This window comes from Rhinoderma darwinii, chromosome 4, assembly GCF_050947455.1.
Source record: "Rhinoderma darwinii isolate aRhiDar2 chromosome 4, aRhiDar2.hap1, whole genome shotgun sequence".
Lineage (NCBI taxonomy): Eukaryota > Metazoa > Chordata > Amphibia > Anura > Rhinodermatidae > Rhinoderma > Rhinoderma darwinii.
In genome coordinates, this window is record NC_134690.1 from 363,897,722 (window position 1) to 363,912,223 (window position 14,502).

At 43.1% G+C, this 14,502-nt stretch overlaps 1 protein-coding gene across 1 annotated transcript in view; it reads left to right on the forward strand.

Annotated features, from left to right (window-relative positions):
- The window catches only part of PLCB1 (phospholipase C beta 1), a 612,909-nt gene that overhangs the window by 486,951 nt on the left and 111,456 nt on the right, over positions 1-14,502 (forward strand). Inside the window, exon 23 of the mRNA XM_075863061.1 lies at positions 2,358-2,467. Coding sequence (XP_075719176.1) covers positions 2,358-2,467 — 110 coding nt within the window. The remainder of the gene's footprint in view (positions 1-2,357; positions 2,468-14,502) is intronic.

Sequence of the window (14,502 nt, forward strand, 5' to 3'; positions counted from 1 at the left end):
TTGCCTGCTAAAATAGTTTGCAGAGCTGTTGTTGCCCCCCTTCCCTGTACACAGCTGGTTGCCCAACCCATGTACATGTGGCAAGCCAAGACCCATAGCGTGTCATTGCTGGGACCCTCTGTGATCAGCTGTTATTGCTGAAGTCTAAAATTAGGTGCTGATCTAGGGAACCCCTCTATTTCCACCATATACCCTAAGGATAGGCTATCAATTTTAAAGTCCCAGAAAAACTACTTTTATAGCGCAACTAAACTTCTTAACCACTAGGTGGTGACTGCAGCTCAGTTCCTGAGTAGAACTCGTATATCACTAACATATCAGGGGTTATGTTACAACAGTTGTTTGTCACGTTTGTTTTAATCTTGATGCCACGGAATCTGCAACATAAACTCCGCAATATTGAAATTGCAACAACAAAAAGGAAAAGTTTTGGAAATGTGGAAATCACAGGATTGATAGCCATGTTAATGAAATGCAAATGATAAAAAAAATGGAAACAAAATATTAAAAAGAGCTTGATTTATTCAGTATCTAGTATGAGCGTCACGGGCAGAAATACACGCCCTTACACACCTTGGCATGCTATCAATGAGGTTATTCATGGTTGTCTGAGGAATGTTATGCCACGCTGAATGGGTTAGGCACGCAAATCATCAAGATTGGCTGCTGGCAGGTCCCTTTGCAATTGCCTACCAATGACGTCCCAGATGTGCTCGAAGGGAGACAAGTCCAGAGACGCTGCAGGCCATGGTAGCATGTCTAGACCAAGCAGGCTGCTCACCGTAGCACGAGCAACATGCGGCCCGGCGTTGTCCTGTTGAAAAACGTCTTCTGGGACACTTTGGACAAATGGCCATACCACTGGTTCCACGACCAAATCAATGTAACGCCGAGTTGTTAGTGTACCTGAAATGAAGACCAGAGGGATCCGGCTACTGTACATTGCGCCACTGCACACCATAATCCCGGGAGTAGCACCGGTTGTAAAGACTTTGGGGTTTGTGGACCCACTGGGCCTTTCCGCTGTGGCAGGGTAGTAGCTAGCCAAACAAGAGTCAATGAAAGTCTTTAGGAAAAGAGTACCTGGATAGAAGACTTGGCAGACACTTGACTTGGCAGTCACTTGACTTGGCAGTCACTTGACTTGGCAGACACTTGACTTGGCAGACACTTGACTTGGCAGACACTTGACTTGGCTGACACTTGGGAACGAAAGCGCGCACGCACCCTAGGGGAAGCAGTAGCGGCTGCAGCCAGCAAGGTAGAGGGAGGGAGACGCCGGCAAACTCTGAGTGTCCTGCCGTCGGAGCTGCCTGTGAGTAGGACATGCCGGCAGTCAGCGACTGCAGGAATAACACTGGTGTGACATTCCCTTGTGAAGGCCACTTCATGGCGTTGCCTACAAGATCTCCAGACCGATCTCCGGTTATCATTGCAAAAGCAGAACGCATCGCTAAAGAGGATAGACCTCCATTCCAGGCTCCATTGGTATTTTGCTTTGCACCATGATAACCTTTGAGAGCGGTTGCGTGTGGTCAATAGAACACCTGTAGCTGGACGTCTGGCTCGTAGCCCAATGTCGTACAAACACCTTCTCATGGTTTGTGTTGATGCTGAATGCTGCCCTAGGCTTGGGATGTGACGTCCAATCAGTACAGAATGGATCACTATGTGCCATTCTTCCAATCAGACGATCCATCCGTGCAGAGGTTTGCCTCCACACACCTTTTGCTGTCATTCCCGTTAGTTGTCGTTACACGCAAAGTTGAACAGTTCTAACATCTCGGCCTAGCGATCTGCCGGAGTGATAAACCAAGGTCTCTCAGTTCAAAACTTCTGTCCCTCTCAGTTTGCGATAAGTGTCGATATCTGGCACATAGATGAGCAGGAGGCATCACACAATCATCCCACACCACTTGATGTGTATTTTGAGGTTACGTGTGGCTAAAAAGCTTTGCTTTCGATCTGGCTTTTATGCCTCCCACATGCCACAGATTGGAGCTAGGTGCTCGGAAATTTGATAATTTTCAGATCTTAGCGACACCTGCTACTTCCTCGATATGCATAAGCTTCTTGGTGTAATTTCAAAGTTGAGGAGTGTGTATATAGAAAAACACGCCATAAAGGTATTATAGCCTGGACTGGAGGAAATCCTTTTAACAGGGCTGGCACACTGATGTGGTACTCATATCACAATATTGCAGCTGCTTGGCTCCTCGACTGTTTGTATTTGTTGTAAAATAAATTGTAGAAAGGTGATAAATATGATGCATGTCACCGACGCCATATTTGCTCCAATATTTGTCATATTCAGATTGATAATGATCCCTGTTGCTTTTTATGTATCATTCTTTCAGATGTAATTGAAGCTCTGTCAAATCCAATTAAATATGTAAATTTAATGGAACAAAGATCAAGACAGCTGGCTGCACTCACACTGGAAGATGAAGAAGAAATAAAGAAAGAGGTAAAGTAATTCTACAAGAGGTTTAGTCAACTTTTACTATGTCAGCACAAGTGAGAGCACATTTAACAGTAAGCAGGGGCGTAGCTAGGAAAGACTGGGCCCCATAGCAAACTTTTGACTGAGCCCCCCCCCCCAGGTGCCACACGCAGCCCCCCTTATACATAGTGCCCCCTGTAGATTGTGCCATACAGCCCCCCTGTAGGCAGTGTCACAACCCACTTGTGGATAGCACCCCCACCTCCCCTTGTAGATAGTGCCATATAGCCCCCCTGTAGATATCGCCATAATGCCCCCTGTATATAGTGCCACACAGCCCCCCTCCCTTGTATATAGTGCCACAGCCCCCCCTTTGTAGATAGTGCCACACAGCCCTTCCCCTTAGTAGATAGTTCTACACAGAGCCCCAGTAGATAGCGCTACAACCCTCCCCCTTGTAAATAGTGCCATACAGCACCTTCCTTCCATATAGTGCCACAGAGCTACCCCTTGTGTATAGTGCCACTCATCTCCCCCTTGTGTATAGTGCCACACAGCCCCCCCTTGTATGTAGTCCCACACAGCACCCTAGTATATAGTGCCTCCCTGCTCCCCCCTTGAATATAGTGCCACCCTGCTCCCCCCTTGAATATAGTGCCACCCTGCTCCCACCATTGTAAATTGTGCCACACAGCCCCGCCCCCACAAAAAAAATATATTGTACTTACCTTGCCACGTTCTTGCGACGGACGGAGCGCTGCACAGGCTCTGGTCGGGAAACATGCGCAGACCAACGTGATGCAGTGACATCATGCCGGCCTGCGCAGGGAGTCTTCCCAGCACCTTATGGGCTGCAGGTCTAAAGTGGCTGCAGCCTCAGGGCTGATTCTAGCTTTTCTGCTGTCTGAGGCGAAAATTTACATGGCGCCCCCCCCAGATTTTGATTGATATCCCCCTGGCTGTTCTACATCACTACCAGCCTCCTCGGATTCTTGCGGAAGCGCCATTTGCCTTGTACTCCCCTGACATGCGCGGTGCATCGATGAAGCCGGGCAGAGTACACCTCACTGCACGGTGCGTGCCCAAGCAGTACAAGGCAATGGCGCATCCGAGTAAGTTGTATCAGCCAGGGGGATGTCAATCAAACATGGAAAGGTGGTTTTGGAGGCAGGACTATGTGACTCTTTAGGATAGCGGCACCGCCCCATTACCATTTAATGAGTACTTAGCATATAGTGTGCACCGTTTTAAAAGTTGATTTTATAGATTTTCCTGCATCTGAAAAAAACATATATTTGGAAATATTGTCAGGTCATGTATTACCGCATGGTGGCGGTTCAATGGGTTGAAACTACCAGACAGGTTCCCATTAAATATACAATGAATTGAAAACAATTCCATCTGCCCTGCAATTTTGTTATTATAAATATATTCTACATAATTACAGCATCAGAACCAAGCTCTGACATATGCGGCTCCAGAACCAAGTGCTGACATATATACAGCTTCAGAACCAAGCTCAGACATATACAGCACCAGAACAAAGCTCATACATATATACAGCCCCAGAACCAAGCTCAGTACACATATACAATACCAGAACCAAGCTCAGTACATATAAACAGCACCAGAACATACCACAGTACATAAATACAGCACCAGAACAAAGTTCAATACATATATCCATCACTAGAACCAAGCTCACTACATATATACAGCACCAGAACAAACCTCAGTACATAAATACAGCCCCAGAACTAAGCTCAGTACAAAAATGCAGCACCAGAACAAAGTTCCAAACAGCACCAAAGAAAAGCTCAGTACATATATACAATGGCAGAACCAAGCTCACTACATATACACAGCACCAGAACCAACCTTAGTACATAAATACAGCCCCAGAACTAAGCTCAGTACAAAATTACAGCACCAGAACCAAGCTCCAAACAGCACCAAAGAGAAGCTCAGTACATATATACAATGGCAGAACTAAGCTCAGTACAAAATTACAGCACCAGAACCAAGCTCCAAACAGCACCAAAGAGAAGCTCAGTACATATATACAATGGCAGAACCAAGCTCAGTACATATATACAGCCCCAGAACCAAATTCAGTACATATATACAGCCCCATAACCAAGCTCAGTACATATATACAGCACCAGAACAAATACAGCTAAATTTAGTGCAACTCCTGCCGTATAGGTTTGTACGGCGTAAAACTACAGCTCCCAGTATGGCCCAAACAATGGTAAGGATATGCTGGGAGTTGCTGTTTTACAAAAAAAAATTGCATAATCATACCACCCATCATCTCGTTGCAGATCATACAGTGACTACATTACTGATTAGAGGCAGAATAAACATTTACATTAAGTGACTCACCGGTGACGTCTCAGATTGTAGTTGTTCATTTTCTCTTCTCTTCTCCATCCGGTCCAGACCTCTATGATGACTTCTCCCGGCCACAACCAATTTCTGCAGTTTTCCGCTCAGATGTCTTCAGCTTCTCAATTTTAAAACATTACTGCACCTATAAACGAATATAAAATTCTCAACACCCCTAAATGTAATAGCGCCATACGATGCACCTCTGATTATAATAGCGCCATACACTGTGTCCCTGATTATAATAGCGCCATACACTGTGTCCCACACACACACACCGTGCCCCCTGTAGATAGTGCCTCCATAGCCCCCCTGTAGATAGTGGCCCCCTAGAGCCTCTGTAGATAGTGCCCTACATAGAAGCCCCTTTAGATAGTGCCCAACATACAGCCCCCTGTAGATAGTGCCCAACATACAGCCCCCCTGTAGATAGTGCTCACATATGGACTCCAGAGCTGCAAGGCAATAGTACTGACCACTGAGCCACTGTGCTACCCTACATATAGCTCCCCCTATAGATAGTGCTCCACATATATCCCACCACTCTGGATAGTGCCTCACATATAGCTCCCCCTGTATATAGTGTCCCACATTTAGCCCACCCCTGTAGACAGTGCCTTACATATAGCCCCCTGTAGATATTGCCCCACAACTAACCCACCCATGTATATAGTGTCCCACATATAGCCCACCCCTGTAGATAGTGCCCTACAAATAGCTCCCCCTATAGATAGTGCTCCACATATAGCCCACCCCTGTATATAGTGTCCCACTTATAGCCCACCCCTGTAGATAGTGCCCTACATATAGCTCCCCTTGTATATAGTGCTCCATATCCCCACATATTGACCTCCTTGTAGATAATGCCACTCAGTTTTATGAGAAAAAAAACCAAAAACTTTACATACTCACATGATCCCATTCCCGTGCCGTCCGATGGCAATGCAGACCTGCCCTCTTCTGAGCAGTTCTGCTGGGGCTGAACGACGCAAGTGCGATGCAATCAGCGCCTTTCAACAACGGAAGCGGCGCTTCATGATTGTCAGGGCAAGTCATTTTGCCCCGTCAATCAGCCTCATTGTAAGGCACTAAATGGTCGGACACGAAACGTGCCCGGCCATTCAGAGCTAATGTATGTATTTGTACCTGCGTGATATAGACGCAGGTCCAAATAGTGCAAGAGGGGGTGGCTGTCGCTAGCACCGTGGCCCCCTCCGGTGCTAGCGACTCCACCGGGCATGAGAGGGCCCGTGCCGCTGGCCCATAAATGTTAGAGGCCGGGCGCCGCGGGCCCTGTACTGGCGTCTCTACTGCTATATCAGCCATAACAGCTGCTAGTGGCGCCACCGGGCATGGGTGGCACCTGTGTCGGCAGGCGGAACAGGCCCCCACATGCCGCGCGCCCCGTAGCAGCAACTACGGCTACTACAGAGGTAGTTACGCCACTGACAGTAAGGCCTTATTCACACCAACGTATCTCTCATCAGTTTTAGCAATGCACAGTACACTGACCATGTCAGTGGAGCTATTAACACGGCCATTTTTTTTTTCCCGGAGCGTATATCTGTGCTAGAAACATCTACTATTCTGGTTCTTTTTGCGGACCAGACTCGCCCATTGAATTCTATTGCCCCGATATCCGTGTGCTCTCCATTTTTCACAGAAATGCCGAAAAAAAATGAGGGAGAAGTGCTTGCAGAGGAGCAAAACGGACGAGAAAGAAGGATGACCCATGGAATCCATACTGGCACAACACGGACAGTCATATGGATAAACAACGATCCGTTTTTTTGCATACAAATATCAGATACTCTTGTGTGAATAACGCCTAACTGTAATACATCCATATAAAATTTTGCACATTATTCACAAGGTCGCTTGCAACTTTCTTTTGCTTAAGAAAGCGTTGAAGCTGCCTGCAGGTCGCTGCAATGCTGTGGTTTTACCGGGTATCATGAGAGCTTCAGTGTCGCTGTGGAGCCCTAGCTGTATTGCCTCTGAAAAGCTCCAAAATGCCAAGCTAACCACCTACCAGCAGTATATGGCACAGTAGCCTGCCATGCTATCCACCTACTAGCAGTATATGTACAGCAGTATACCATGTTATCCACCTACCAGCAGTATATGTACAGTAGTATACCATGTTATCCACCTACCAGCAGTATATGTACAGTAGTATATCATGTTATCCCCCTACCAGCAGTATATGTACAGTAGTATACCATGTTATCCACCTACCAGCAGTACATGTACAGTAGTATACCATGTTATCCACCTACCAGCAGTATACCATGTTTTCCACCTACCAGCAGTATATGGCACAGTAGCCTGCCATGCTATCCACCCACTAGTAGTCTATCGTACAGTAGTATACCATGTTATCCACCTACCTGCAGTATATGTACAGTAGTATACCATGTTATCTACCTACCAGCAGTATATGTGCAGTAGTATACCATGTTATCCACCTACCTGCAGTATATGTACAGTAGTATACCATGTTATCCACCTACCAGCAGTATATGTACAGTATTATACCATGTTATCCACCTACCAGCAGTATATGTACAGTAGTATACCATGTTATCCATCTACCAGCAGTATATGTACAGTAGTATACCATGTTATCCACCTACCAGCAGTATATGTACAGTAGTATACCATGTTAGCCACCTACCAGCAGTATATATGTACAGTAGTACACCATGTTATCCACCTATCAGCAGTATATGTACAGTAGTATACCATGTTAGCCACCTACCAGCAGTACATGTACAGTAGTATACCATGTTAGCCACCTACCAGCAGTATATGTACAGTAGTATACCATGTTAGCCACCTACCAGCAGTATATATACAGTAGTATACCATGTTATCCCCCTACTAGCAGTATATATACAGTAGTATACCATGTTATCCACCTACCAGCAGTATATGTACAGTAGTATACCATGTTATCCACCTACCAGCAGTATATGTACAGCAGTATACCATGTTAGCCACCTACCAGCAGTATATGTACAGTATTATACCATGTTATCCACCTACCAGCAGTACATGTACAGCAGTATGCCATGTTATCCACCTACCAGCAGTATATGTACAGTAGTATACCATGTTATCCACCTACCAGCAGTATATGTACAGTAGTATACCATGTTATCCACGTACCAGCAGTATATGTACAGTAGTATACCATGTTATCCACCTACCAGCAGTATATGTACAGTAGTATACCATGTTATCCACCTACCAGCAGTATATGTACAGTAGTATACCATGTTATCCCCCTACCAGCAGTATATGTACAGTAGTATACCATGTTAGCCACCTACCAGCAGTACATGTACAGTAGTATACCATGTTATCCACCTACCAGCAGTACATGTACAGTAGTATACCATGTTATCCACCTACCAGCAGTATATGTACAGTAGTATACCATGTTATCCCCCTACTAGCAGTATATGTACAGTAGTATACCATGTTATCCCCCTACTAGCAGTATATGTACAGTAGTATACCATGTTATCCACCTACCAGCAGTATATGTACAGTAGTATACCATGTTATCCCCCTACTAGCAGTATATGTACAGTAGTATACCATGTTAGCCACCTACCAGCAGTATATATACAGTAGTATACCATGTTATCCACCTACCAGCAGTATATGTACAGTAGTATACCATGTTAGCCACCTACCAGCAGTATATATGTACAGTAGTATACCATGTTATCCACCTACCAGCAGTTAATGTACAGTAGTATACCATGTTAGCCACCTACCAGCAGTATATATGTACAGTAGTATACCATGTTATCCACCTGCCAGCAGTATATGTACAGTAGTATACCATGTTATCCACCTACCAGCAGTATATGTACAGTAGTATACCATGTTAGCCACCTACCAGCAGTATATATACAGTAGTATACCATGTTAGCCACCTACCAGCAGTATATATGTACAGTAGTATACCATGTTATCCACCTACCAGCAGTACATGTACAGTAGTATACCATGTTATCCCCCTACCAGCAGTATATATATAGTAATATACCATGTTATCCACCTACCAGCAGTATATGTACAGTAGTATACCATGTTAGCCACCTACCAGCAGTATATGTACAGTAGTATATCATGTTAGCCACCTACAAGCAGTATATGTACAGTAGTATACCATGTTATCCCCCTACCAGCAGTACATGTACAGTAGTATACCATGTTAGCCACCTACCAGCAGTATATATGTACAGTAGTATACCATGTTAGCCACCTACCAGCAGTATATATACAGTAGTATGCCATGTTATCCACCTACCAGCAGTATATGTACAGTAGTATACCATGTTATCTACCTACCAGCAGTATATGTACAGTAGTATACCATGTTATCCACCTACCAGCAGTATATGTACAGTAGTATACCATGTTATCCACCTACCAGCAGTATATGTACAGTAGTATGCCATGTTATCCACCTACCAGCAGTATATGTACAGTAGTATACCATGTTATCCACCTACCAGCAGTATATGTACAGTAGTATACCATGTTATCCACCTACCAGCAGTATATGTACAGTAGTATACCATGTTATCCACCTACCAGCAGTATATGTACAGTAGTATACCATGTTATCCACCTACCAGCAGTATATGTACAGTAGTATACCATGTTAGCCACCTACCAGCAGTATATGTACAGTAGTATACCATGTTAGCCACCTACCAGCAGTATATGTACAGTAGTATACCATGTTAGCCACCTACCAGCAGTATATGTACAGTAGTATATCATGTTATCCCCCTACCAGCAGTATATATGTACAGTAGTATACCATGTTAGCCACCTACCAGCAGTATATGTACAGTAGTATACCATGTTATCCACCTACCAGCAGTATATGTACAGTAGTATATCATGTTATCCCCCTACCAGCAGTATATATGTACAGTAGTATACCATGTTAGCCACCTACCAGCAGTATATGTACAGTAGTATACCATGTTATCCACCTGCCAGCAGTATATGTACAGTAGTATACCATGTTATCTACCTGCCAGCAGTATATGTACAGTAGTATACCATGTTATCCACCTACCAGCAGTATATGTACAGTAGTATGCCATGTTATCCACCTACCAGCAGTATATGTACAGTAGTATACCATGTTAGCCACCTACCAGCAGTATATATACAGTAGTATGCCATGTTATCCACCTACCAGCAGTATATGTACAGTAGTATACCATGTTATCTACCTACCAGCAGTATATGTACAGTAGTATACCATGTTATCCACCTACCAGCAGTATATGTACAGTAGTATACCATGTTATCCACCTACCAGCAGTATATGTACAGTAGTATGCCATGTTATCCACCTACCAGCAGTATATGTACAGTAGTATACCATGTTATCCACCTACCAGCAGTATATGTACAGTAGTATACCATGTTATCCACCTACCAGCAGTATATGTACAGTAGTATACCATGTTATCCACCTACCAGCAGTATATGTACAGTAGTATACCATGTTATCCACCTACCAGCAGTATATGTACAGTAGTATGCCATGTTATCCACCTACCAGCAGTATATGTACAGTAGTATACCATGTTATCCACCTACCAGCAGTATATGTACAGTAGTATACCATGTTATCCACCTACCAGCAGTATATGTACAGTAGTATACCATGTTATCCACCTACCAGCAGTATATGTACAGTAGTATACCATGTTAGCCACCTACCAGCAGTATATGTACAGTAGTATACCATGTTAGCCACCTACCAGCAGTATATATACAGTAGTATACCATGTTAGCCACCTACCAGCAGTATATATGTACAGTAGTATACCATGTTATCCACCTACCAGCATTATATGTACAGTAGTATACCATGTTATCCACCTACCAGCAGTATATGTACAGTAGTATACCATGTTATCCACCTACCAGCAGTATATGTACAGTAGTATAACATGTTAGCCACCTACCAGCAGTATATTTACAGTAGTATACCATGTTATCCACCTACCAGCAGTATATGTACAGTAGTATACCATGTTAGCCACCTACAAGCAGTATATGTACAGTATTATACCATGTTATCCACCTACCAGCAGTATATGTACAGTAGTATACCATGTTATCCACCTACCAGCAGTATGTATACAGTAGTATACCATGTTAGCCACCTACCAGCAGTATATGTACAGTAGTATACCATGTTATCCACCTACCAGCAGTATATGTACAGTAGTATACCATGTTATCCACCTACCAGCAGTATATGTACAGTAGTATACCATGTTAGCCACCTACCAGCAGTATATATACAGTAGTATACCATGTTAGCCACCTACCAGCAGTATATATGTACAGTAGTATGCCATGTTATCCACCTACCAGCAGTATATGTACAGTAGTATACCATGTTATCCACCTACCAGCAGTATATGTACAGTAGTATGCCATGTTATCCACCTACCAGCAGTATATGTACAGTAGTATACCATGTTATCCACCTACCAGCAGTATATGTACAGTAGTATACCATGTTAGCCACCTACCAGCAGTGTATGTACAGTAGTATACCATGTTATCCACCTACCAGCAGTATATGTACAGTAGTATGCCATGTTATCCACCTACCAGCAGTATATGTACAGTAGTATACCATGTTATCCACCTACCAGCAGTATATGTACAGTAGTATACCTTGTTATCCACCTACCAGCAGTATATGTACAGTAGTATACCATGTTATCCACCTACCAGCAGTATATGTACAGTAGTATACCATGTTATCCACCTACCAGCAGTATATGTACAGTAGTATACCATGTTAGCCACCTACCAGCAGTATATATACAGTAGTATACCATGTTAGCCACCTACCAGCAGTATATATGTACAGTAGTATGCCATGTTATCCACCTACCAGCAGTATATGTACAGTAGTATACCATGTTATCCACCTACCAGCAGTATATGTACAGTAGTATACCATGTTAGCCACCTACCAGCAGTATATATACAGTAGTATACCATGTTAGCCACCTACCAGCAGTATATATGTACAGTAGTATGCCATGTTATCCACCTACCAGCAGTATATGTACAGTAGTATACCATGTTATCCACCTACCAGCAGTATATGTACAGTAGTATGCCATGTTATCCACCTACCAGCAGTATATGTACAGTAGTATACCATGTTATCCACCTACCAGCAGTATATGTACAGTAGTATACCATGTTAGCCACCTACCAGCAGTGTATGTACAGTAGTATACCATGTTATCCACCTACCAGCAGTATATGTACAGTAGTATGCCATGTTATCCACCTACCAGCAGTATATGTACAGTAGTATACCATGTTATCCACCTACCAGCAGTATATGTACAGTAGTATACCTTGTTATCCACCTACCAGCAGTATATGTACAGTAGTATACCATGTTATCCACCTACCAGCAGTATATGTACAGTAGTATACCATGTTAGCCACTTACGAGCAGTATATGTACAGTATTATACCATGTTATCCACCTACCAGCAGTATATGTACAGTAGTATACCATGTTATCCACCTACCAGCAGTATATATACAGTAGTATACCATGTTAGCCACCTACCAGCAGTATATGTACAGTAGTATACCATGTTATCCACCTACCAGCAGTATATGTACAGTAGTATACCATGTTATCCACCTACCAGCAGTATATGTACAGTAGTATACCATGTTAGCCACCTACCAGCAGTATATATACAGTAGTATACAATGTTAGCCACCTACCAGCAGTATATATGTACAGTAGTATACCATGTTACCCACCTACCAGCAGTACATGTACAGTAGTATAACATGTTAGCCACCTACCATATACAGTAGTATACCATGTTACCCACCTACCAGCAGTACATGTACAGTAGTATAACATGTTAGCCACCTACCAGCAGTATATGTACAGTAGTATACCATGTTATCCACCTACCAGCAGTATATGTACAGTAGTATACCATGTTATCCACCTACCAGCAGTATATGTACAGTAGTATACCATGTTATCCACATACCAGCAGTATATGTACAGTAGTATACCATGTTAGCCACCTACCAGCAGTATATATACAGTAGTATACCATGTTAGCCACCTACCAGCAGTATATATGTACAGTAGTATACCATGTTATCCACCTACCAGCAGTACATGTACAGTAGTATAACATGTTAGCCACCTACCAGCAGTATATGTACAGCAGTATACCATGTTATCCACCTACCAGCAGTATATGTACAGTAGTATACCATGTTATCCACCTACCAGCATTATATGTACAGTAGTATACCATGTTATCCCCCTACTAGCAGTATATATACAGTAGTATACCATGTTATCCACCTACCAGCAGTATACGTACAGTAGTATACCATGTTATCCCCCTACCAGCAGTATATGTACAGTAGTATACCATGTTATCCCCCTACCAGCAGTATATGTACAGTAGTATACCATGTTATCCACCTACCAGCAGTATATGTACAGCAGTATGCCATGTTATCCACCTACCAGCAGTATATGTACAGTAGTATGCCATGTTAGCCACCTACCAGCAGTATATGTACAGTATTATACCATGTTATCCACCTACCAGCAGTATATGTACAGTAGTATACCATGTTATCCACCTACCAGCAGTATATGTACAGTAGTATACCATGTTAGCCACCTACCAGCAGTATATATGTACAGTAGTATACCATGTTATCCACCTACCAGCAGTATATGTACAGTATTATACCATGTTATCCACCTACCAGCAGTATATGTACAGTAGTATACCATGTTAGCCACCTACCAGCAGTATATGTACAGTAGTATACCATGTTATCCCCCTACCTGCAGTATATGTACAGTAGTATATCATGTTAACCACCTACCAGCAGTATATGTACAGTATTATATCATGTTATCCACCTACCAGCAGTATATGTACAGTATTATACCATGTTATCCACCTACCAGCAGTATATGTACAGTATTATACCATGTTATCCCCCTACCAGCAGTATATGTACAGTAGTATACCATGTTATCCACCTACCAGCAGTACATGTGCAGTATTATACCATGTTATCCACCTACCAGCAGTATATGTACAGTAGTATACCATGTTAGCCACCTACCAGCAGTATATGTACAGTAGTATACCATGTTATCCACCTACCAGCAGTATATGTACAGTAGTATACCATGTTATCCACCTACCAGCAGTATATGTACAGTAGTATACCATGTTATCCACCTACCAGCAGTATATGTACAGTAGTATATCATGTTATCCCCCTACCAGCAGTATATATGTACAGTAGTATACCATGTTAGCCACCTACCAGCAGTATATGTACAGTAGTATACCATGTTAGCCACCTACCAGCAGTATATGTACAGTAGTATATCATGTTATCCCCCTACCAGCAGTATATATGTACAGTAGTATACCATGTTAGCCACCTACCAGCAGTATATGTACAGTAGTATACCATGTTATCCACCTACCAGCAGTATATGTACAGTAGTATATCATGTTATCCCCCTACCAGCAGTATATATGTACAGTAGTATACCATGTTAGCCACCT